The 21,861-nt window shown below is 32.6% G+C and overlaps 2 protein-coding genes across 3 annotated transcripts; both read right to left on the bottom strand.

The window, feature by feature from the left end:
• Positions 1-233: 233 nt before the first annotated feature.
• Positions 234-6,446, bottom strand: LOC146540130 (uncharacterized). Its single transcript, XM_085207397.1, has 8 exons — positions 4,762-6,446; positions 3,832-4,030; positions 3,431-3,565; positions 3,001-3,097; positions 2,568-2,666; positions 2,012-2,160; positions 1,362-1,535; positions 234-838 (listed from the first exon to the last, which is right to left on the bottom strand). The coding sequence occupies exons 1-8, from the start codon at positions 5,804-5,806 to the stop codon at positions 694-696; spliced, it is 2,043 nt and encodes a 680-aa protein (XP_085063523.1). The 5' UTR covers positions 5,807-6,446; the 3' UTR covers positions 234-693.
• A 156-nt stretch (positions 6,447-6,602) lies between these two features.
• On the bottom strand, positions 6,603-21,487 carry Ppcs (phosphopantothenoylcysteine synthetase). Of its 2 annotated transcripts, none has more exons than XM_085207399.1 (7): positions 21,038-21,487; positions 20,373-20,526; positions 19,661-19,889; positions 12,049-12,263; positions 11,565-11,750; positions 10,946-11,048; positions 6,603-10,516 (listed from the first exon to the last, which is right to left on the bottom strand). In XM_085207399.1, exons 2-7 carry the CDS (start codon positions 20,502-20,504, stop codon positions 10,437-10,439), a joined length of 945 nt encoding a protein of 314 aa, XP_085063525.1. In that variant the 5' UTR covers positions 20,505-20,526; positions 21,038-21,487; the 3' UTR covers positions 6,603-10,436. The 2 variants fall into 2 exon arrangements, with proteins under 2 accessions (XP_085063525.1, XP_085063524.1); XM_085207398.1 differs by having other exon boundaries at positions 21,081-21,487.
• Between the last annotated feature and the right edge of the window lie 374 nt (positions 21,488-21,861).

Genomic DNA, 21,861 nt, shown 5'->3' with positions numbered 1-21,861 from the left:
TAAATCATGGCCAAAAGGTAATAAGCTAACAAGCTTGCTATTAAAGCCATTAGTCGAAGTGAAGTATCAGATGAAAGGGCTCTAGCTAAGCTTGAATTTCAGCAGAAAAAGCTCTAGACCTCAAATATTTGTACGGAACACTCGGTGGGCGAGTTCCACTTCCGCTTGCTCTGTTTTTAATAGCATAACTTTATACAAACTGGAAGATGTTTAAGCACAATAAAAAAATCATATTAGTATTTATATTTTTATTAAATAAACACGTTACAATCTCAACATTACGACGCTTGTAATCTTTGAAGTAAAATGATGCAATTATCGTGGGGTGAGGTCAGTATTTAGGACATTACTACTATTTACTGGTTGTTATCGATATTTATAATTTTTTAAATAGATTTTGGCAATGATAATATATGATAGACAAAATAAAGAAATGTTTTAGGCAATTTAACTGATAATGATAAATAAAAAAAAAATGTTTTAATACATAAAGCAGAATTTAAATTTGATACAAAACAATATTATTATTAGGATTTAGTCCACTATTTTTAAATTAAAGAAAATGAGACTTATATCGTTCTAAGTCTTTAAGTTATAAATAGTGTAATTATTGTAAAAAAACTTTCGTTTATTCTACATACAGGGCACAGATAAAGTACCTAAAGTTTTACAGCAAATGAAATCATAAACGTATCATCTACTTTGCTTATTTTGTAGTAAAAGTTGATCATATTTGTTCATATGTCTCGTGGCGAGTTCTGCGTTCACGTCTGTAAGGAAGTACGCTTCGAAGCTTTGTAGAGGCCGTAGCATAGCGTAGAGGCGTTCTGCATACTTTCTAAGACAATAATTAGCATTATAATACTTCAATCGTCAATTGACGTCATTGAGAAATAGTTCAAATGTATTTAACTGGAAGATGATGGTTGTGTCCGAATAAAATATTTTTATTTTCCCGATTCGCTTAGTGAAATGGTGGTCAGCAACCAAGGCTGCGATATATACGAATGATATATATAGCTTCTATATTATCTATATTTTTTGACGACTGTATCGTGACGGTTGTGGGTTTGATCCCCACTGGAAATGAAATATTTATCTAAATTTATATTTCCATTTCTTCGCTCTGGTTTCGAGGCAAAGCGCAGCGTTGAGTTCCGCCACTCAAAACGCAGTGCTTCTAAAATTCGGCGGAAAGTGGGGAACGGCGTATCTTAACATTAGGTTCCCTCAGCCTACCCTGCTGTTTGCAGGATACAGCGTTAAGTTGATTTTTTTTAGATAAAGACCAAATCAAATTAACATTACAAAACAAACACTGACAAACTGAGATTAACATTAAAAAACAAAACTAAAAAAACCTAGTCTCCGTATTCTTATCCTGCAATAGCTCAGACAGTGCACGCAGTGCGTGCTTGCGCGCAGTAACGGCGGTGGTGGGGCGCGCGCGCAGCACCTGGCGCCCGCCCTCCGCCAGCGCGCAGCACACGACCAGCAGGCGCGCTGAGGCGCTGCGTACTAGGGCGTTTTTGTGCCTGTAGATTTATCATTATTATTTGTTTCATCTTCACGCTGCACCCCACATGTAGCAGGGTAGGGACAGGGAGCTTAGTGTTGAGTTACTCCGCTCTTCACTTTCCGCTGAATTCTGGAGGTTGTTGAGTATGTTGAGTGGCGGAACGCGACGTTGCGTTTTGCTTCGACACCAGAGCAAAGAAATAAAAATATTAAAAAATGAATTATTTTCTTTCCGGGTAAAAAATACGCAAAACTTCAAAAAGTTCACGGCTTCCACAACTTCTCGATCATCCTGTAGTCTGTCAATATAATTATGTACCTATATCAGCTATTATTTGTCTTTCTTAAATTTGGCGCAGGGGCACAAAGTGTGACTGGCAGAAAGTGGGGGGTCCCTCTGCCTCCTCTGCTGTATGCGGGATACAGCTTAAAGCTTTTTTGAGTTGATTTAATTTTGATTGTACCAAAATTAATGATACATTTCTTAACTAACCCCACACCGTAAATGCATATAGCGGTGATGGAGTGCGTGACATCCACTTTGCACACGATATCGTCGAGTGCGACGTTGGCCGCGCGCCGTACCGCTCTATTGAAACTGCCCGATTTCATCAGTAAAATAGAAATTCCTTCGTAGAAGTCCTAAAACACGTTAATATATTAAAGTTTATTTTATTTTATAGTATTATCGTTGATGTAGAAATGATAAATCATATTTTTATGTTCCATTCTGTAGAATAAATATTTTCATTGTGGGAGAAAACAGTACACTGTTAAAACAACTGTGAACAAACTGTGAAAACAGTACACTGTTTTCTCCCACAATGAAAATATTAAATATTTCATTAAAAAATACTTTCATTTGCATGCTATGTGCAAGATAAAAGCAACTGCCTTCTCGGGGATCTCTTTAATTCTCTTTGTTACCTCTAGTATACGGGAAAAAACTTGAAACTGCAATATACATACTCTAATTATAAGTGAAAAGTGTGAAAAATCACAAAACTAATTATTCGTTATTAATAAATGTTTCATGTAAGATAACTTACAGGCTTCTTAGTATAGTTAGTATTTTTGATTATTTCAGCGAGAGTGCTGCAGGCAGAGCGCGCGACCTGCGTCCTCGGAGACTCGATGTGCCCAGCCACCTGTATTCTACTTCTATATTAATGTGAACTTTGAAAAAAAGTTGTATATCTATTTTTTTATATACACGGCAGGATAGGCGGGATCCTAGTGTTAAATCACTCTGTTCCTCATTTTCCGCCGATTTCTGGAGGCGTTAGAGCGTTTGGACCTTTTCCAAGTAACACGGATTCAAATCCCGCTAATTTTAAATTTTTATACGTTTTCTAAATAGTTCTTTTTCTTTCCTAAGTGCGAAATAACATTTCAATTTCCTTAAAAATATCAAAATATAATTATTGCCTCAAATAAAGAAAATATTGACTAAGTGACTAAATTAAATGAATGCTAACATACTTTTCGTAATAGGTCGACTATTCGGTTTTCTGATATGACGAGCCAGAACTTTTCTAACGCCTTTGGTAACTCGTCTAGTGTTTCAGTTACTTCCAACCTATTAAGAATAATAAAGTTAAATTTTTAAGTCTATATTTGTAATTTTATTAAAGTACCAATAATATAAACAAAAACACTGGCGAAAAAAATGAAGCATTTAGAAACTAGTATGAACTGCGACTTCGGCTCCGTACCAAAAGGGAAATAAAAATAGTGTCTAAAGTAACTAAGAGAATTGGTGCACTGTGACACGAACAAATGATTAATATAATTTGTGAAAAAAAGAGGATTTTTGATTTGTCAAAGAAAAAGACAGAAGAAAATGTACCCAAAAAAATTCTTACAGTTAAAATACATGTCCTTATTCGATTCACAAAAACAAAACTATTACCATGAAGAAGATCGTAGTTTCCTCAGCAGTTCACTGCACAACGCCTCGCAACCTTTTTCAGCTGTTTCATTTATTTTTCTTTCTTTCGGAGACGACACACGTGTTGGTGATCCGCTTCTACTTTCATATTTGTATCTGTTTTTAATAAAAACTTTTAAAATGTGGTTATAATCAATAATCAATGTTTAATTAAATTTATTTATTTAAATAAAATATATTAAATTAAATTTTCTAGTAATAAGACTAGTCTTTGATTTTAGTGATTTTATCTTCGATCTTAAAGTAAGCCGGAATTATTGCTCTTGTACATTTCTAGAAACCAGCTTAAGGTTTTAATTTTTTTGTTTTCTAAAATATATAAAACTAAATATACGCGTTTAAGAACTTTGTAAGTAAAGTACCCAGATTTTTTTGTGTTCATTTTAAGCTCCTTAATTTTCCCATTAATGCTGATGACATCAAAAGGCGACTCAGTAAATGATGTTTTTCCTTTCGGCGTAACACTTGTAGAGTTTCCTTTGTTCCTTGCAAAAGTTGTACAGAATAAACCTTCTAAGTGAATTGGAGGAAGCCTGACGTGGTCTTTTGGGTTATTGGAATCTATAAATTTAGTAGAATACTTAGGAAAAGTTGTTTTATTGATATATTTAAAATATTTCCTTAGTGTGCATATTTTTTATCGACGCCAGTCGTGGCGCAACCGCTCGAGTTTATATTCACACTTTGTACCCCACCAAGTTCGCACTGTGAACCCTAGTGGTCGTAGGTTTGATCCCCTCTCGAAAAATTGAAATATTTATGTAAATTTATATTCTTAAATATTTATGTAAATATATACGCTTGTTACAACTTATTCATGTTGTGACAAATCTCCCTAAATAGATACCAACAAGATTAATAAGCTGTAAGTTGAAGCGTATAAGACTTTCGTAGCTTGATGAGAACGTATGCCTTAGTGGTCAGAGCACTTTGACGATTTGTGACGGTACGTTAAAATTTTTATAAAACCTGCACCACTTGAAAACTGTCCAAGTGCTCTGACCGCTAAGCCACACGTTCTCATAGAGGTTTGAGAAGTTTCTAAGTAAATATTTTTCTTTCCTGAGTGAGTTTCACTTTAAATATATAAAAAAGTTTATACAAGTTAAACATTTCCTTTGAAATATTACTTAGGTATATAGGAAATGTACCTACATGATAGATGGATTATTTTTTTTTTAGTTTTTTAATTAATTTAGAAATTTTTAAATATAATTATCCCCTTTCCTAACCTCATCAATCTAGTTTGCAAGGATACACCTATCTACAATATAATTGAATATGTAATTTACCATCTTTTCCAGTTATAAGTGGGCTTTCTCCCGAAGCAAGCTCCTTAGCACCAACTTCCCACTGGTCAAAACATTTGTTAACATTTCTACTATCAGAATGATGTTTTAAAGAAAACAAAGAATTTAAATTTGGATTTTTAGAAAATCGGTGATTCATGATAGGCGGCAATTTTAATACATCGCTCTCTAAATTATTGTCATGGTTAGATAGTATTTTCACTTTTATTCCATTGTTTATAAACAATGTCTCATCGTCTGTGGTTTGGGTCAAAGTTTGGGCGCTTGGGGACATATCAACGTCTCTTTTCTGTGTATTCTCCTCAGTAAGAGGTGTCAGAATACCGACATTTTGTTCCAAAGGATCAGACGAAACTACGGGAGAAAGCAAAAAAGGGCTTCCAGATAGTTTGTTATACAGTTCTTCAATATCACAATCTATAGAAGTCGGCACTTCACTAGTGTCACTGTTAATTTCTTTGTTATTATTTTTTTCTTCAGAGAAGTCTTCTAAAGAATCACATTCAATGTCAGAATCACACTCTTCACTATCAAATTCTATAGGTTTTGGTTGATTTATCGTATTTTCTTCTGATTTATCTTTAATAAGCTGTGCTGATTCATCGTCGTCGATGTTTTCACAACTGAAATTTTCATTACACACATCTTCGGAGCCTCGAACGTCGTAAGACCCATTTGCTATATCATTTGTTAATTCACGATCGTTACTAAGAAATGTGTGTTGGATAAATGTTCGCAAATCATTACCGGAAAAAATAATCTCCTTATTTTCTCGTGTATTTTTTGTATCTAATATTTGTATAGTATATTTAATAGTTTTATTTTCAGTGACAGACACAAACGACGTCTGCGTCTCTAACGTGTCCGTCTGTTTGTTTAAATGTAACTCATTTTGTGCTAATTCCATTATCGTTTTACTTGTCTGAGTAAATATACAATTTTGTAGACAAGTCGACTGATCTAATGTCATTTGTTGATTTTTGTTTAAAGTAAAATATTCTTCATCGAGACTTTTAGTGGAATCCATTAAATTTATGGTGCTTTGGCTTTTATGCAAATGAAATATTTTGTCGCTGTCATCGCTGTCGCAAGCAATCACGTATGTTTCTTTGCCAGATGAGGTGTTTCTGTCGGAACTGCTATCGGTGAAGTCCTGTGAGTATCCGGCTGATATGGTTACACTTTTTTGAGAATCTGTATATTTAACTTCGCCTACAATGTCTTCAACATCTTCATCCTGCGAAATTAGAAACGTTTAATAGTACATATGGCAAATCTAAATGAACTGAAATTTTAAAAACTGAACTGCAATTTTTAAAAATATGACTGGATGTTTCTTACCATATTTATACAAATTTAGAACAAAAATTATATAAAATCACAACATGTAGGCGCAGTGTAACCACGCGACCGCGTGTTTAAGGAATTTTTACATTTAATTACAATTCTGACGGGCCATGACACTTTGAACAAGGAAAATGTCAAAGCTTTCACTTTTATTCTGTTTATTGTCCATACATTACATTTATAATTACTTTAATTAAGACTTTTTTCGTAATAAGAACCTTTGCCTCCATGCCTTTTACATGCGAAAAAAAATAATTTTCTTTAGAATATCAATACTTTAACGTTTGTGAGATTTCACACTTCTCTCGGTCTCCAAAACGCAAGAATGCATATTAAAGAAAAAAGTATTAAAGTATGTAATCATTTAAATATACTATACTGGCCTTCAATTCTTAAAATATAATTAACTTTCAATGTCTACCGTCATTTTTAAAAAGAATGACTGTCTGGGCTATTAAGTAAATAAAACATAGAAATTAAAATGATGAAATATATATTCAGGTCTAATAAAATCACATCTAAGACTACATTATCAGTGTAGAACATTATCACAACAAGAGATACCCATTTGTTATATACCAATTCACACCAAACCATTTATAATATAATGCTATAATATACTTTAAAAGCCACGATAATATAAAAAAACCCTTATCCTTCATAAATAAACAATGATTCTATTTTTTTTCGCTTTTAACGTTAAGAATGTCAGAAACTAAAAAAGTAACTATTCATTTCTCTGTTTATATAGCACAGTCGATGAGTCGTGACCGAATTAAGCAGCTATATGGCAGCGCAAAATTGATTTTTAGATATTTTTCTTGCTTTTATTTATTTCCCGAGTGTACAATGCACAAAAATCCAAAAAGCATAACTTCAAAGCGGCCATGACATATCGACCGTACTGTATCTGCTACGATCTTTGAATTTGATTAATCGAATATTAATATTCTTTCTATATTGTTAAATAATCTGTGACAATAAGAAAAACGAATTTGTCGTCATAATATTAAAGTGGAAATACGTAAAATTGTATACCAGGTATATTATTTCACTTTTTCCGTACCTGCGTTTAAAATAAAACGCACGGCATAAAACATTTATTTGGCCATATATAGTCAACATTATGCCAATAAAAGACCTTATTGTCTTAAATATACACGACGGTGGCTTACATAACGAAATATAGACAGTGACTGACAGACAAATACTTAGTCTTTACCATTTCTTTTAGAATTTTCTTTGGTTTTTCTCTAAGATATATATATTCTTTTCCGTGTACTGTGCACAGTTCTTTTCCGTGTACTGTGCACAGTTCACGGAAAAGAATGTTGTCCCGTTGTTGGGCAAAGGCTCTCAGGCTCTCTCCGGCTCTGGCAAGCACACTATTTGAAAGTACACTATTTGACCCAGGTAGATATATTCTTGGATATATTGCATCTCCTAACCTGTGAACCTACTGTCACCTTCCGCTGTACGGTGTTGGTCATCAGCTTGATTGTTGATATATTCATTTTTATTCCAAGCTCGAGATAATAATTTTTTAAAGAGTACATTTTTAAATTACAGTTTTTTGTTAAAAATAGTAAAAAAAGTAATATTATATATGTGTTCATTGTAGTCTTTCTATAGAGTACTTTTTATAGTTTAGAGAACAAAAGAAGACCGTGTCAGTCCTGTCTATATAAACATATATTACATACATTTTACATACATAATAAAGTGACAATGTTGTATTTTCAGATTATACGCGCGAATAAAATATAAGCCCATTGTCACTTTTTAAACAACGTCATATTGTGTTTAAACGTTCATTATCATAACATTAAATTTTATTTTAGAAATAATGATGATTGGTAAATATGTTATATAAAATACACAGTAAAGGGACATTCGTATTTAGATTAATCACAATTATTATACTCTATTTGTTGAAAGAAACTTAAAGTTTTTAGTATGTAGTTGAAAAAAAAAAACCAATTAACTTTAAGAACTCTGTGAAATACAAAATCTAATATAATGCAACAATTGTGCTTATTTATTATCAAACATGTATTTTATAATATTATATTCGATATATTTGAGAGTAATGACAATCTTTCCTAGTCAAAAAAAATATTCTCAAAGAAACTAAAATAACTTCTATTCTAAAACAGACTATACAGGATTTAGAAATTTTGAGAAAAAAAATCTTACAAGATATTAAAAAATATTATCTATTAGAATATACTTTTATTAAATTAGAGAATATATTTTACATTTTTAAATATAAATTATCATAAAAAAATACATTTAAAAATATAAAAAACCACTCTTCCGAGGGTGGGACAAGGGTCCAAGCCATCGGTGGCTGGTGGGTGGGTGGTTATCTATTTATTATTATATACCGATTAATATAGTTCGTATTTTTCACATAATTTGCCAAAACCAACAATCTGATTATTATAAATCAATTAAATAATATAATTTTCATACTATAGCTAATATATATTTTTAACAAATAAACCGTTGAAACAACTTACTTACTAAAATAAAACCACCGATCAATAACGTGCTGAGGGCTTATTTTTTAATATTTTAGTTCGAGAATTTTTCATTTCCCATACAAAGAGTTCACACTACACAGTAACAAGATACCTAAATAAAAAAATACCCTTTAAATCCAACATTCATAACAAATTATTATGGACTATTCTATATAAAGATTAAACATAAATATTTTGAAAGAAAACGTCTTTAACTTCTAAAATAATGTAAAGGATGGTGTAAATGCAGTTATAATTTTGAATTTTTATTTCACGTCCATTTTCTTTTCCGCAAAAATATATTATCATAGATTTATATAATTTTGATCCATTTATTTTGACATTGATATGTATTGTATACATTATTTTTTTGTTAAAAGATTTTAATACACGAAAATATTATTTAAAATGATATATAACATTAAACATGTTATTTAATTTCTATTAAACTTTTTTCTTAATACAATGTCAATTAATTTGGCTAACACTTTTAAGAAATATATTTTAAGATATAATTTAAAGCGATATTATAGAAGACATACGCACATTGAACACCAATATTTTATTTATCATAACTATTTAAACTATATATTATAATAAATAATATTTAACGATAATATTCAAAGCCAGAGTCACACTTCAGTTCATGGTCCTCTGATTAGTGGTTTGCAACAAAAAATATATAAACTTAAATTAAAACATTATTTTAATAGTTGTTTTTTTTTAATTATACAAAGAAATACATGAAACTTGATTATAAATAATACAACTCTGATATAAAGTGCTGCGTGTCTTTTGCTTTGATATAAAATAAATAAAAAATATAGACATCTAATAATAAAAGTACGAATGACGAACAGACATTCTATAATATTCACATGTATAAGATTACAATACATTTTAGCACATAGAAGAACATTTATATTTTATTGATATCGGATAGTAAAATTAATTCAATCGATTCGTATTTATATAGTTTTGTTGTCGTTTTTTCAAGGCTAATATTAAATGTTAGTATACAATGAAAATGATGCTACTTATAAAATAACAAAATGCATAGCTTATTTCAATATTTTATCAGAAATAATAATGATAAACGAAATAAATAAAAAATTGAGATCTATTCACAGTGAAAAACAATTACTTGCTACAGGTTCAGGAAGAATGGCCATGGAGATTATAAAAGAATTAAAAAAAATACAATCATATAAAGTGGAAATTTTTATTGTTTAATTTGTGAGGTAGAGTTGGTAGCACTGATTTGATAATCTTGAGTATTAAAATAAAAATGCTTTTTATGTGCAAAAATATATAGTACATACATATACATACATTATGCATAACATTAATAGAAAATTTATTAAAACACCTAACAAACCATAGAACACCAAAAACCATTTAAAAAATATATTTCAATTGTCACTGTCACTTTACACAAAAAAACACCTCAAATACAAGGAGAAATCAGTTGAATACTTCTAGCATCTAGATCATAATTTTTCATAAAAAAAAACAAAATTTTGATGTATCATTTAGGGGACTGGTCCCAGGCGTAACAACAAGCCATAGAACACAAAATAAATTTAAAAAATATATTCATGACACTGTCACTTTATAAAAAAATCACCTCATTATGTCTTGGATGTTCATGGAGAAACCGGCTGACAATTCTTGCAAGTTGGTAAAAAAAATGGTATCACTGAGATAGGTAGTACTATATAGGTGTGTGGTCCCTTGCCGCGTCTAGTCAGTGAGGTAGAGCCGCGCTAGACGGGCGCGCGAGCCTCAGCGCGGCGCCACGCCCGCCATGTGCTCCGTGTGCAGGCGCACTATCTCTGCTACTAGTGTGCACTCTATGTCCATGCCTGGAATCAGTGACCATTGCTTGTTTACTTGTTTTGTCAAAATTATAATTGTTTATTTTCTTAAATTCTTGTGGGGACAGACAGAATTTTGAAATATAAAATAACTCTTTAAAAGTGGAAATTCATATATTATCTATACTAATGTAATACATAATATATTGTTACTTTTAGCACACTTAAAAATATTGTATGCTGAGTGGCTAGGACCCCAGATTTTATCACGATAATGATTTAATAATTATGGGTAATCCAGGCTGATATAATAATTACATAAAACCAAAAATAATAAGCATTACAAGAATTTAACAAACGTTAAATTCTTGGTAACTTCTAAAAGTTACATTAATAAATCTGAAAATAATTTCAGATGAAACTGATAATTTATAAAAATATTGTAATAATATTTATTAGCAATAAATTAATGTCTACCTGCATGTACTTCTTCCCTTGTGAGGACAATTTCTTGGTTAGCTTCAGGCGTCACCAGAATGACTCTCTGACGGTGAGTCTGTAGCATATTTGCTACCACCATCTAAAAATGTTACCAAATGTGAGTCAAAATTCTCTTCACCTTCCGACCAAGTCACCTTCAGACTAATTTAAAAATATTTAGCATTTCTTAAAACTTTGAGGCCAATCGCGGCACAAGCGTGCGACTGTAAACGCGACAGGTTTTGGGATTGATGACTAAACTCATTAAATATTTAAATAATTTTCTATTTATATTTTAAAAGTCTCAGTGTGTTTAGTGGCGGATCTTAACGCTTGAGCGAGGAAATCTAATGAAATTCACTACCTCTTGCATTAACACAGACTAGTTAGAAACCTAGTCTTTGGTGTGTCGCAGTGCTGCCAGCCGAAATCGCAAAAAAATCGCGAAAATTTGCAAAGCCAATATCGCGAAAAACGCAAGAAACAAAAATCTTATTATAATTTCCATACAATTGTTTCTTCATGTAGGAGTTAAACATAACCTTCTTTCTCGCAATAATCCCGGCGTATGTTGCCAGGGTCTACGAAATCAAGCATAAAAAAAATGATACATTACCTTATGTTTATATTTTTCTAAGGCAGCCCTAGCTTTGGGAATAAGTAGATTTTCATCGGTCTCCAATTTGAATGACACTACATAAGCTTCTGGGACCCACAGATTGCAGAGTGGCGCCAACATTTTTGGCACTAAATGTAATTGAATTACCGGAGCTCCACTCCCTGATTGCATTTTATGGGTTGGCTGAAAACAAGTTGAAAAAAATATTAAAATTTTATTTTAAAACAATTCTGTAATTACGTCAAGGGTGTCGACAATGTCTGTTGTATGACAAGAGGTGAAGAGGGGTCCTGGACATTTCTGGACATTTCCTGAGATTGCATGTTACATGGAAAATTACGTATGGATCTCATAAATGTGATCAGCTGTGATACGGGTGAAGCAGGGGTCGAAAATCGTGAAAATCGTGTGACGTATTTTTTTAAGCAGGAGAAGATTACTTCTATTATTAAAGCTTCTGTAACAAAAAAAAAACACTTACAACTTTATTCTTAGGTATATAAAAATCAGATACAGCAGCTGCTAAGTACAGCATCGCCCTAGCTCCGCTCCGAGCCAGGCACTCACACGCGGCCCGCAACAACCAGAAGTAATCCGATACGCTGGTGAAAGAGACGTAGAGCAACGCGCCAGTCGCGTGCGCCGCTTGATATCGGGCGAGTACAGGCGCGAGTGCGAATACACTGTCCGATTTTACTGAAATGGATGTGTTGAATTTGAAAATTTGATATAATTATATTTATTTTTAATTATATTAAACAAGAAGCGGAATTGAAACAAAAAACGAGAATGTATTAAACGAAGATTTTTTTGAGAGCTTCCATACGCCCAATGTTAATAACCAATCCTAATCCAAAAATTGCTACCATAGATTGAAATAGACAGAGATGGAGGTAGGCATGCAGGTTAGTGATTGGATAGACATGTCGGACAGTACGAGATAGACGTTAACTGGAGATAGGAGATACATTATTAATATTGGGCGTTAGCATAGCATGTTAATTTGGCCAGATAATTAAGACGAATTTTCATCTTTTTTTAACTTGAACCTCAATCCTGCACATAGCAAAGAAGGCAGAGGGAATCTGAGAATGTAGTGTTGAGACACTCTATTTCAAATTAACTTCCGTTCCCCACTTTCAACCGAATTTTTGACGCATTGCATGTTGAGTAAATATAATTAAATATTCAATGTGCTATAATTGATTAGAGTTTGTTAAATATAGCATCGCCTTGGTACTCGCTGTTTTATTGGAAAAGTCAATTGAAATTGAAAACAAAGGCATTGAAATTTTAAATATCATATGGAATTAACGCATTGCGTAACACTTGTGATTTTTAGTAAGCTTCTTTACATAAAAATTATATTCGAATAAAGTTAATGTATCCAAAAAATTTAATATTCAGTCGATATCGTATCATAGTAGTATCTATTATTTTAATATAGCATCGCTCTAGCACATTAGTGAAGGGAGCGTAAAGTACCCCGTCCGTTCAGTACGTATGGCTTAGTGGTCAGAGCGCTTGGACGATTGACTTCTGTTCAAATTCCTAACAGGAGGCACGTTCGCTACGTTCAAATTTTTATGTCTTTCTAGTTAAGTATTACGGTTGGTTTAAATTTGAAAAGCGGCAATAATTCAAAATATTATATTATAATTAATTAGAGAGTATATTTAATTTAATCGAAATAAGTAGAACTCTATTAAGAAAAAAAAATACAGTCGAATTGATAACCTCCTTTTCTTACAGAAGTCGGTTAAAAATCTTATAAGAATATCTCTCACTTAAGGAATTTTTGTTTAAATAGCATAAAATAAACAAAAAATCACTTCTATTTCATCTTTGTTATCTTTTGTAACGAATATACAAACGGTTTTTAAAATCTCGTGCTTCTTTTCCCATTTTGCTATCAAGGTTAAGATTCTTAAGATTTTTTGGCGCAAGGCTGTTTTTAAGTGTCCTACAAAGGTGAGTGGCGTACAGATAATTTTTCAACATAATCAGTATATGACAGAAGAGATAAAAGAAAAGTCTTATATAAGATACCAAATAATGTTGCACAATGCATATAATAAGTTACTGTTTGGCAATAGTAAATTGATTTATAAATAAAAAAAATACACCTATCCCCCGATTTACACGGTAGATACGTTCCTGAGAAAACCGTGTAAATCGAAAATTCAAAATTTTCAAGTCAAAACCGTGTAAATCGAAAAATTTGCAGAAAATGCATAATTTTGCTATTTAACAGTTGTGATTTTTTCAATATTTTTAGGTGTACACAGAAATAAAAATTAATCGAAGTTATTTGTGCGGATTCCATGAAGCAGAAATATTTACATTATGAGAGATGGTAATAAAATCGATTATTACCAATTGCTTCGAATTTTTTGCAAGATATAAAAAATATATAAATATAAAAATATTTATTTCAGTTCCACCTATTATATAGCTACATAGAAAGTAATGAGACCAACCTAGTAAGTAACTAGTATAATACTAGTACTTGTAACAGGAGGCCCCGCTCTTCCATAACACTTCATACATTCGTTATGGAAACAAAAACAAAAATAAATGGGATATAATTATAGGTACTTTACAATACAAAATCTGTTCGTGGGTGGTGTGTGTGTGTTTGTGCGTCTGTGTGTGCCTGATTGAATGTTGTGTGTGTGCGTGTGTGTGTGTGTGTGTGGGTGTGTGTGTGTGTGTGTGTGTGTGTGTGTGTGTGTGTGTGTGTGTAGTGCAAATTCTATATAAATCGAATATATGTTTAATATTTTGTTTATTGCATTATATAAACACTTCGACTGGTTTTCAAATTGATGGTTGATAAGCTGGGACATACCTTCCTTTGTTAGGTTGCACCAGGTTGTTTGAAAAAAACTATAGCTCTGTCAACCTTCAAAGCACAATTTAATATATGGTCGTTGCGCTTGCCAAAACCGCTATGTGTTTTTAGTCAAGTTTTCAGGAGAGACAAAAAACTATCTTATTTATTAAATAATAGCTTTATCAAAAAATTATAAATGCAATATGGTGATAAAATATATTATGATTGAACTGAGATACAAGCGAAAATGATAAAATGTACCCTTCATCTGTAATAATTTTTTTTAACCATTTTGATGCACATATCAGAATTGTCTTGTAACGACCATTTCTTACAAGTGAAAAATATGCACATATCAGTTTTGTAAAAGAACATAATCGGATTTATTTAGTGTTATTATGAGGATAACAAAAATGTATTAAACTTAAAACAAATATGTATACTAATGATCAGTAATGATAAACGTAAGGAATTGTGGTTTGGCGCTTTTTTACGTGAAAATGGTTAATCTGATAACGATAAAACAGTACGGTACGTTTTATTAAATCCTATGGTTATTAATACTAATAATAATTAACAAAAAAATGTTTAATAGAAAACTCGAAGGGTTGTTAGAAAGTGGTTAGGAAAGGTTTATAGATAGACTAAGCCTTTAATGTTTATCCCTTAAATAACTAGGTAAATTTGAAGTAAATAAAAAGCGAATTCTATAAGTATTGCAATAAACTTTATCAAGATAACTTAAACTAAATTTAAGTAACACCTTCGCTTTCGTGCCACACATATGCATGGACGTATTTATCGTTACTACAGTACATCTCTTTGCCTCGAACTCGAATATGGATGACCAAGGAATAGCGCCGCGCGCACACCCGTGCCAGAGCTTAATGCCTGAAATTAAGTTCAGCTAAAAAGTTGTTAGGCGAGCTCTGTCTTCTTTGATCATCCACAAGTCGAGTGTGTCAGATGACATCTCTCCTTTAGTGCTCCTGAGCTGTCACCTGTGCTAATGGGTCTGTTTTGGCACTCTTATTCAATCGGTATAGTCCCAGACTTGTGGAAGAGCGCTCTTATCCACCCGATCTCCAAGAAAGGCGATGGTCCCGATCCATCTAACTACAGGCCTATTGCCACCCTGGCTCTTGAAAGTTATGGAGAGCATTATCAATGGCCAGCTTTTGATTTAACTGAAGAATCACTGATTGATTAACGACAGTCAATATGGCCTCCGCCATGGTCGCTCAACCAGTGACCTTCTGGTTTACCTAATCCACCGGTAGGCTACGGCTTTTGAAAGCAAGGAATAGGGTCTGGCAGTTAGTTTGGACATGGCGAAGGTCTTCGATCGCGTGTGGCATGAGGCGCTCCTTGCAATACTTCCATCCTATGGCTTTACGAGAGTTTATGCAAGTGGATCGCTAGCTTTCACTGGGTGCAGCCTCAAGGTAACTGTTGACGGTTTTTGCTTGGAGTACATGCCCGTGAACGCTGTCCCCCAAGGCTGTGTGCTGTCCCCTACGCTGTTTCTTCAGATTATCAATGACATGTTAGAGGATTCTAGAATGTGCGTTCTTCTCGTTTTGGTATGCTTTTTCTTTCTTTGTGTACCTCATATTCTTCTAGTGACAAATTTTACTTTGAATACGGTGCACATGTCAAATTAAAACTTTATCAGCTTCCAATTTAATGTAAATAGTTATCTTTATTGTATCCTCCTCATTTTTCTGGCTTCACTTTTTAATCGACTTCAGTGAAGAGAAGAGACGTTATCAAGTTGAGTGTATTTTTTTTATATTTGTTACCTCAGAACTTTTGACTGGTCTTTACTTTGATTTGGTCTATTTCTGACATTTTTATCCATGACACAATCATATAAGTCTTAAATTTGCATTAAGTATGTGCGCAGCAAATGAAAGAATAACTCAATATCATGCTAACCGATTTCGATGATTCTTTTTTTATTGGAAAGGATACACTTCAAGGATAGTTTGATGAGAGTGTGGTTATGTTCTAATTATGGGATCCAGTGGAAGTCGGTTTTTTTTAATTGTTATACTTATTGTGTACTTCAAACATGTGTGTCGTGCACTTGCTCTGCAGTAATGATTAAACTTAAACTCTTGGCAATAAGCCTAAAACCATTCTCACACGCTTTTTACAGAAGCTGACTTACAAGAAGGATTTCTTGGTTTACTTTCAGAAGATGATTCTGGTTTGGTGGCATACAATTGCTTAACCCATGTATTAAAAGTATCGTTAGTTAAGTGTCTTCTACAATTGTATTAAGTACGCCTTTCCTATAACTCTCTGCTTCGTATCAAAGTCGCGCTTTTTTTATTGTTGTATATTACATCAATATCCATCTCCTTGAAATTTTCTCCAGCTTGTTTATCTAGAATGAAGTGACCAGTTCCGAGTTCGGCTGACTTCCGGCTTACAAATTCTCCAGTAGCTTTATCTAGGTACAAATGAGTCGTATTTTCAACAACAATACTATACCTGCTCGCTCTGAATCTGCTATTACCATCGGCAGTCGCTGAGATTTGAGCTCTGTCTACTGTCTATTATATACCGATAAGGTAGAAGTGGAAGGGACATACTCAACCTGATACTCCAAAAGTTCTGTACCAAAAAAATCTGTAGCACAAGGCTCGAGTGACGGATCCCCTTAATGTATTACATTACATAATGTAATAACATTCCGCATCGGATCATTGCTGCTGGGTCATAACTGCACATAACGAATTTGTCATTGCCAAAAATAAAAATGAAGTGCACATATCGATTTTGTTAAATCAACTTCCAGATGGAAATACTATATATTTGTTTTTGTAGGCTATGCAGAGTACTATTTTAATGTTATTTATCGAATAAAAAAAAATCAAAAAAATACACATAACGGTTTTGGCAGGCGCACCGACGATATATAGCTTTCGTACAGACAATAAGTCGCAGCTAGAGTATATACTCTCTGTTGAAAATATAAAAGGTTTAAAAAACATAACTTTCAGCAAGGATCTTTGTGCTCTTTCTATCTGAAGGAACTACACTAAGGTATTTGGTAGTAGAAACTCTACTCAAAATCGAAGGGTCACAATCAAATATAGAAGTATTACTATACGGGCAGTTGTGCAATTCTAGTATAAAATTAGTTCCGGGTTGAGTTCTATTGTTTATAGTGAAGCAAATGCAGTTAGTTTTGTCTATATTAAGTGTAAGAACATTAGATTTAAGCCAGAGAGACACTTTTGCGAGTCCTATTTCCGCGGTTTGCTTTACCTCGTACCAAGAAGGACCCGAAAAGACAATTGCAGTATCGTCTGCTTAAGCAAAAGTTTGACCATTCTTAATATTCATACTTAGCAAGTCATTCACGTAAATTAAAAATAGAGATGGCCCCAACACGCTTCCTTGGGGAATACCGAAGCTTACGGGACAGTCGCTACTTGTATATTCACCAATTTTTACTCGCTGTTTCTTGTTACTTAGGTAGTCTTGAAATAAGAACAGGGGAGTACCTCTTATACCGACACTTTCAAGTTTTTGCAGTAGAATACGAGCGGAGACTGTGTCAAAGGCTTTTTTTAGGTCTAGAAGCACTTCTTGCCTTTATCAATACTTTCGGAAATATGAGAAGTTAGTGTCACAATGGCATCTTCGAAGTGAATTAGAGATAATATTAAATTTTTCCATATAATTAAGTCTTGAGTTTAGTAGCTTTTCTATAACTTTGGCAATAGATGGTAAAACTGAAATAGGTCTGTAGTTAATAATATTACATTTATCCCCTCCCTTGTGAACTGGTGTTATAATTGATTGCTTTAATAGAGTAGAGAAGGTTCCTAGTTTGAAACATAGGTTCGCCAAATGACAGATTATTGGGCTAAGGATATGTCTGGCTAATTTTAAAAATGTCGTGGGAATGTTAACCAGGGGCACTATCCGATTTCAAATTCATAATTATGGAATCTGTTTCTTTAATGTCCGAATCAAGCAGTACGAAAGAAAACGACGTAGATTTTATAAGAGGTTGAATGTTATTTTCTTTACTTAATTTTAAAAGTATATTATCTGCAAGCTGTTTTCCGATATTCGCAAAGTAATCGTTAATATAATTCACGGAATCTGTAGGAGTTGGTTTTACATTCAAAAGACTATCACAATTTGACATAGTGGGCTTTAAAGGGGTTATGGCTCTAATTTTGTCCCAAAGTTTTTTTAGATTTTTAGTACATGACATTAATTGTTCGCTGTCATATTTTCTTTTAGCCTTTTTTATTAAATTGTTGCAATGAGTACGGTATCTTTTAAAAGCAATTGTCATTATTTCACAATCTGGGTTATTTCTTAGCTTTTTTTGCATCCGGTTTCTGTTCTGAATACTACGCAGAATGCCAGGTGTAATCCACGGTTTTATAGAACGATTTTTCTTCGGGATCTGTTTTACATAAGAACTTTCGTTTAGAAATAAGCAATTCAGTAAGAAGATTAAGATCTTCACAACGTAACAAAGCTGTTAAATTTTTTTCAGCTTACATCGAAAGAGCCTTGCTGAAATCAGTGAACTTTTTTGTCTGAGGGCATCGATTAACACTACATAGCAAAGAAAGTTTTAATAGAATTGTAGAGTGGTCACTTGTAGACGTATTATTGACTGCTATATATGATGAATATATATTCTTATTCTCTTATTCTCACTGCGCACTTTAACCTTACTATAATAGACGTAGATACAAATTTAAATTGTCGAATGATATATCAGGATGATTTGTTTCAGTTTTATAACACTACATTTTCTAGCCTTTAGTTACCTAAACTAATAACACTACATTTTCCGCCTTTTGGCCAAGTTTGAGACACTAAATAATGATTACGTCGTACCAAGGAAACAAGAGTAATTCAAATCCTTGAGTATGGATCGAACCAACGACCACAGGGTTAGCACTTAGTACTTAGCACTTGGTGGGGCAGTTCACCAACAGGAAACTGTGCCATATAAACTATTTTGATTTCTCTGCTCTAAATCTCTATTTTGCCATTACTGGTCAAAATTGGTTGAATTTCATGCGCACAGATTGAACTTTGACTAACCTAACCCAGAATGTGTGGACAAAACAGTAAATTTCGCAATATTTTGCGCATCATAGCTTCGCTCAGCTCGCTCGCCGGCCGCCGTGCACAGCATGTGCCAAATCCTAGTATAGAAAAAGTTAATTGGAGTATTGAAATAATAAGGGAGATTTAATAATAATGTTACCTGTGATAGTAGTATTTGGTCCTTGTTCTTGTAAGTCCAACATGTCCAATAGTTTTTGACCATTAAAATTACGTGTAAAGGGTTCTAAAGATTTTTGTCGATGCATAAAAATGACTGCATAGCCATGTTCCAGAAAATATTCAGCAGAGGCAGATCCTCTTGAACCTGCACTAAAGTTATCTACAAAGCGTACTGTGTTATGTTCTAACGGGACAGTTGTTCCTCCAGACTGAAAATAAATAAAAAAAATTACTAGGTACATATTAACTTAAATAATCATTAGGATATATGATATTTAAATTTATTAAGAAAAAAAAAATGTATAATATTATAAACACATTACATGGCAAAAAAAGTGTTTGTGGCAGAGCAGTACAGGATCTGACTGTACACAAGATGTGGTTTTAATTTTCATTTGAGGGAATGCATAATTTTCATTTGTTTGCCCCAGAAAGGGCAGAGTGCAGCACTGAGTTCTCAGAAATTATGCAGTGTATGAAATATGAACTGTTATATATTAGCTTCCAAAAAATTGGTATATTTATTATTAATATCTTTTGCTTCACTTCCATGTTAATTTATATTGGTTTATAACCATTATTTTTATGTAATATAGCCTGTAGACTACCTTGATAAATGGACTACTCAAAGCAGCATTAGCTGATACTAGCATATTCAACTCTGTACCTTTATATTATTAGTAGATACTCACTGTAACTAAGACAATTTTGTTTCCATATTTGTCATGTCTCTCACAAAATTCTTTGAGTAATGACCGGTTATCTTCAAAGTCTGTTGGAGGTAAGTGTTCTGCAAAGAATTCTTCCCAAGAACCAGTTGCCATTTTGTTATCTTTCTTAGAAATGCTAAAAAGTAACATTTCTAAATGTGATATAAAATTCATTAAAACAAATAAAACATTTTTAGCATGACTCTTTCTAAGACAGTGGTTGCTTTATAAACACCTTATGAAATGGTATGTGTGTGTGAAGCAATTTAGTAATTGGATTGAAAGCTTAAGTGATATTTGGCACACATTAATATGGTCTCTTCACTTATATGATGTTGTAAGGATTCTTAATTGTACTTTTACAAGTAATAAAATTCTAAAAATAAAAACATTTTACATTTATGCAAAAAGGTAAATTAAGAGATTACTGAATTTTATAAGCAGTATTGGAATGCAAACATTGATACGAAAACTTAATTTTATTAAATAAAAAATATTTGATACAACTAAGTGGCATTACACACTACTTTCGGTACAAATGTGTGGCAAATGTTTCATATATGAAATCTATAATGGATAATTTTGCTAAGTGAGAATTCAATCCCTAAATGATTTTTTAATACAGTAGGAATAAGATAAATACTTACGCTGTCAGATGTTCGTAATGTTTAAATCTATTACCATACGTACCTAATCTTCTTTATATCAAAGTAGGTGTGGATAACACCCCTAACGAGATAAGGCAACGTAACAAACACGCGAGGAGATATCAGATTTTGAACTTTACTCGACCGAGCACAACGTCACTGTGTCTACACAATATAGCTTTAATGACTACGGACTAATCAACCTGCGGCTTTATCGAAAAATCGATGCTTTAATAGAACATCACACCATGTTTGCATAGCATACTAATTTAATAGTCAAGGTTGAACAAATGAATATTAATGTTATCCTTTAAATAGTAAATGTTTTAATAAATGTGTTGTTTAATTTAGATATACTTAATTTGCCGTAAATTGCTAGGATATTCCCATCTCGTTATCAATCAGTCAGCGGCAACGGCAACTTGATTGGCAAATGACAGCCAAGGAATATATACGACATTGACAGCTATGAATGAAAGTAACCTTCACATATGACAAGTGTCAAATCTCAATTCAGTAGAGCGCTCCGATTTACGCATGGGAAGTTGTACAGGTTTTATGCTTTAAAATATTTATTTAGATGATATATTTGAATATCAAATATATTATCTGATCTCACAGAAAGTTCTATAATACTCGAATTATTAAATAAACATATCGATTTTTGTTGAAATGAAATACTTAAACATTTGATTTACGTTACACTAAATTAATAAAAACTGTTACTGTTAATTAATAAAAACAAGTTATTGAACTTATATGTATTTTATTCAATTTTAATGAAAAGTAACATATATATAACAATAAAACCACGTTGAAAATTT

This window comes from Heliconius melpomene, chromosome 3 (genome assembly GCF_056956725.1).
Source record: "Heliconius melpomene rosina isolate 202511_hmr_F chromosome 3, ASM5695672v1, whole genome shotgun sequence".
Classification (NCBI taxonomy): Eukaryota; Metazoa; Arthropoda; class Insecta; order Lepidoptera; family Nymphalidae; genus Heliconius; species Heliconius melpomene.
The sequence above is the reverse complement of the archived record's forward strand: the minus strand, read 5'-3'. Positions and strand labels throughout refer to the sequence as shown.

Bases quoted from the DNA above. Each gene is read 5' to 3' on its own strand.
- LOC146540130 (XM_085207397.1), bottom strand. From the start codon at position 5,806: ATGGATTCCACTAAAAGTCTCGATGAAGAATATTTTACTTTAAACAAA. The intron at 3,566-3,831 runs GTACTTTACTTA...TATTAAAAACAG, and splicing joins ATGAACACAAAAAAATCTGG to ATACAAATATGAAAGTAGAA. The intron at 3,098-3,430 runs GTAATAGTTTTG...TATTCTTAATAG, and splicing joins AAACTACGATCTTCTTCATG to GTTGGAAGTAACTGAAACAC.
- Ppcs (XM_085207399.1), bottom strand. From the start codon at position 20,504: ATGGCAACTGGTTCTTGGGAAGAATTCTTTGCAGAACACTTACCTCCA. The intron at 19,890-20,372 runs GTGAGTATCTAC...ATTTATTTTCAG, and splicing joins ACAAAATTGTCTTAGTTACA to TCTGGAGGAACAACTGTCCC. The intron at 11,049-11,564 runs GTAATGTATCAT...TAACATTTTTAG, and splicing joins TAGAAAAATATAAACATAAG to ATGGTGGTAGCAAATATGCT.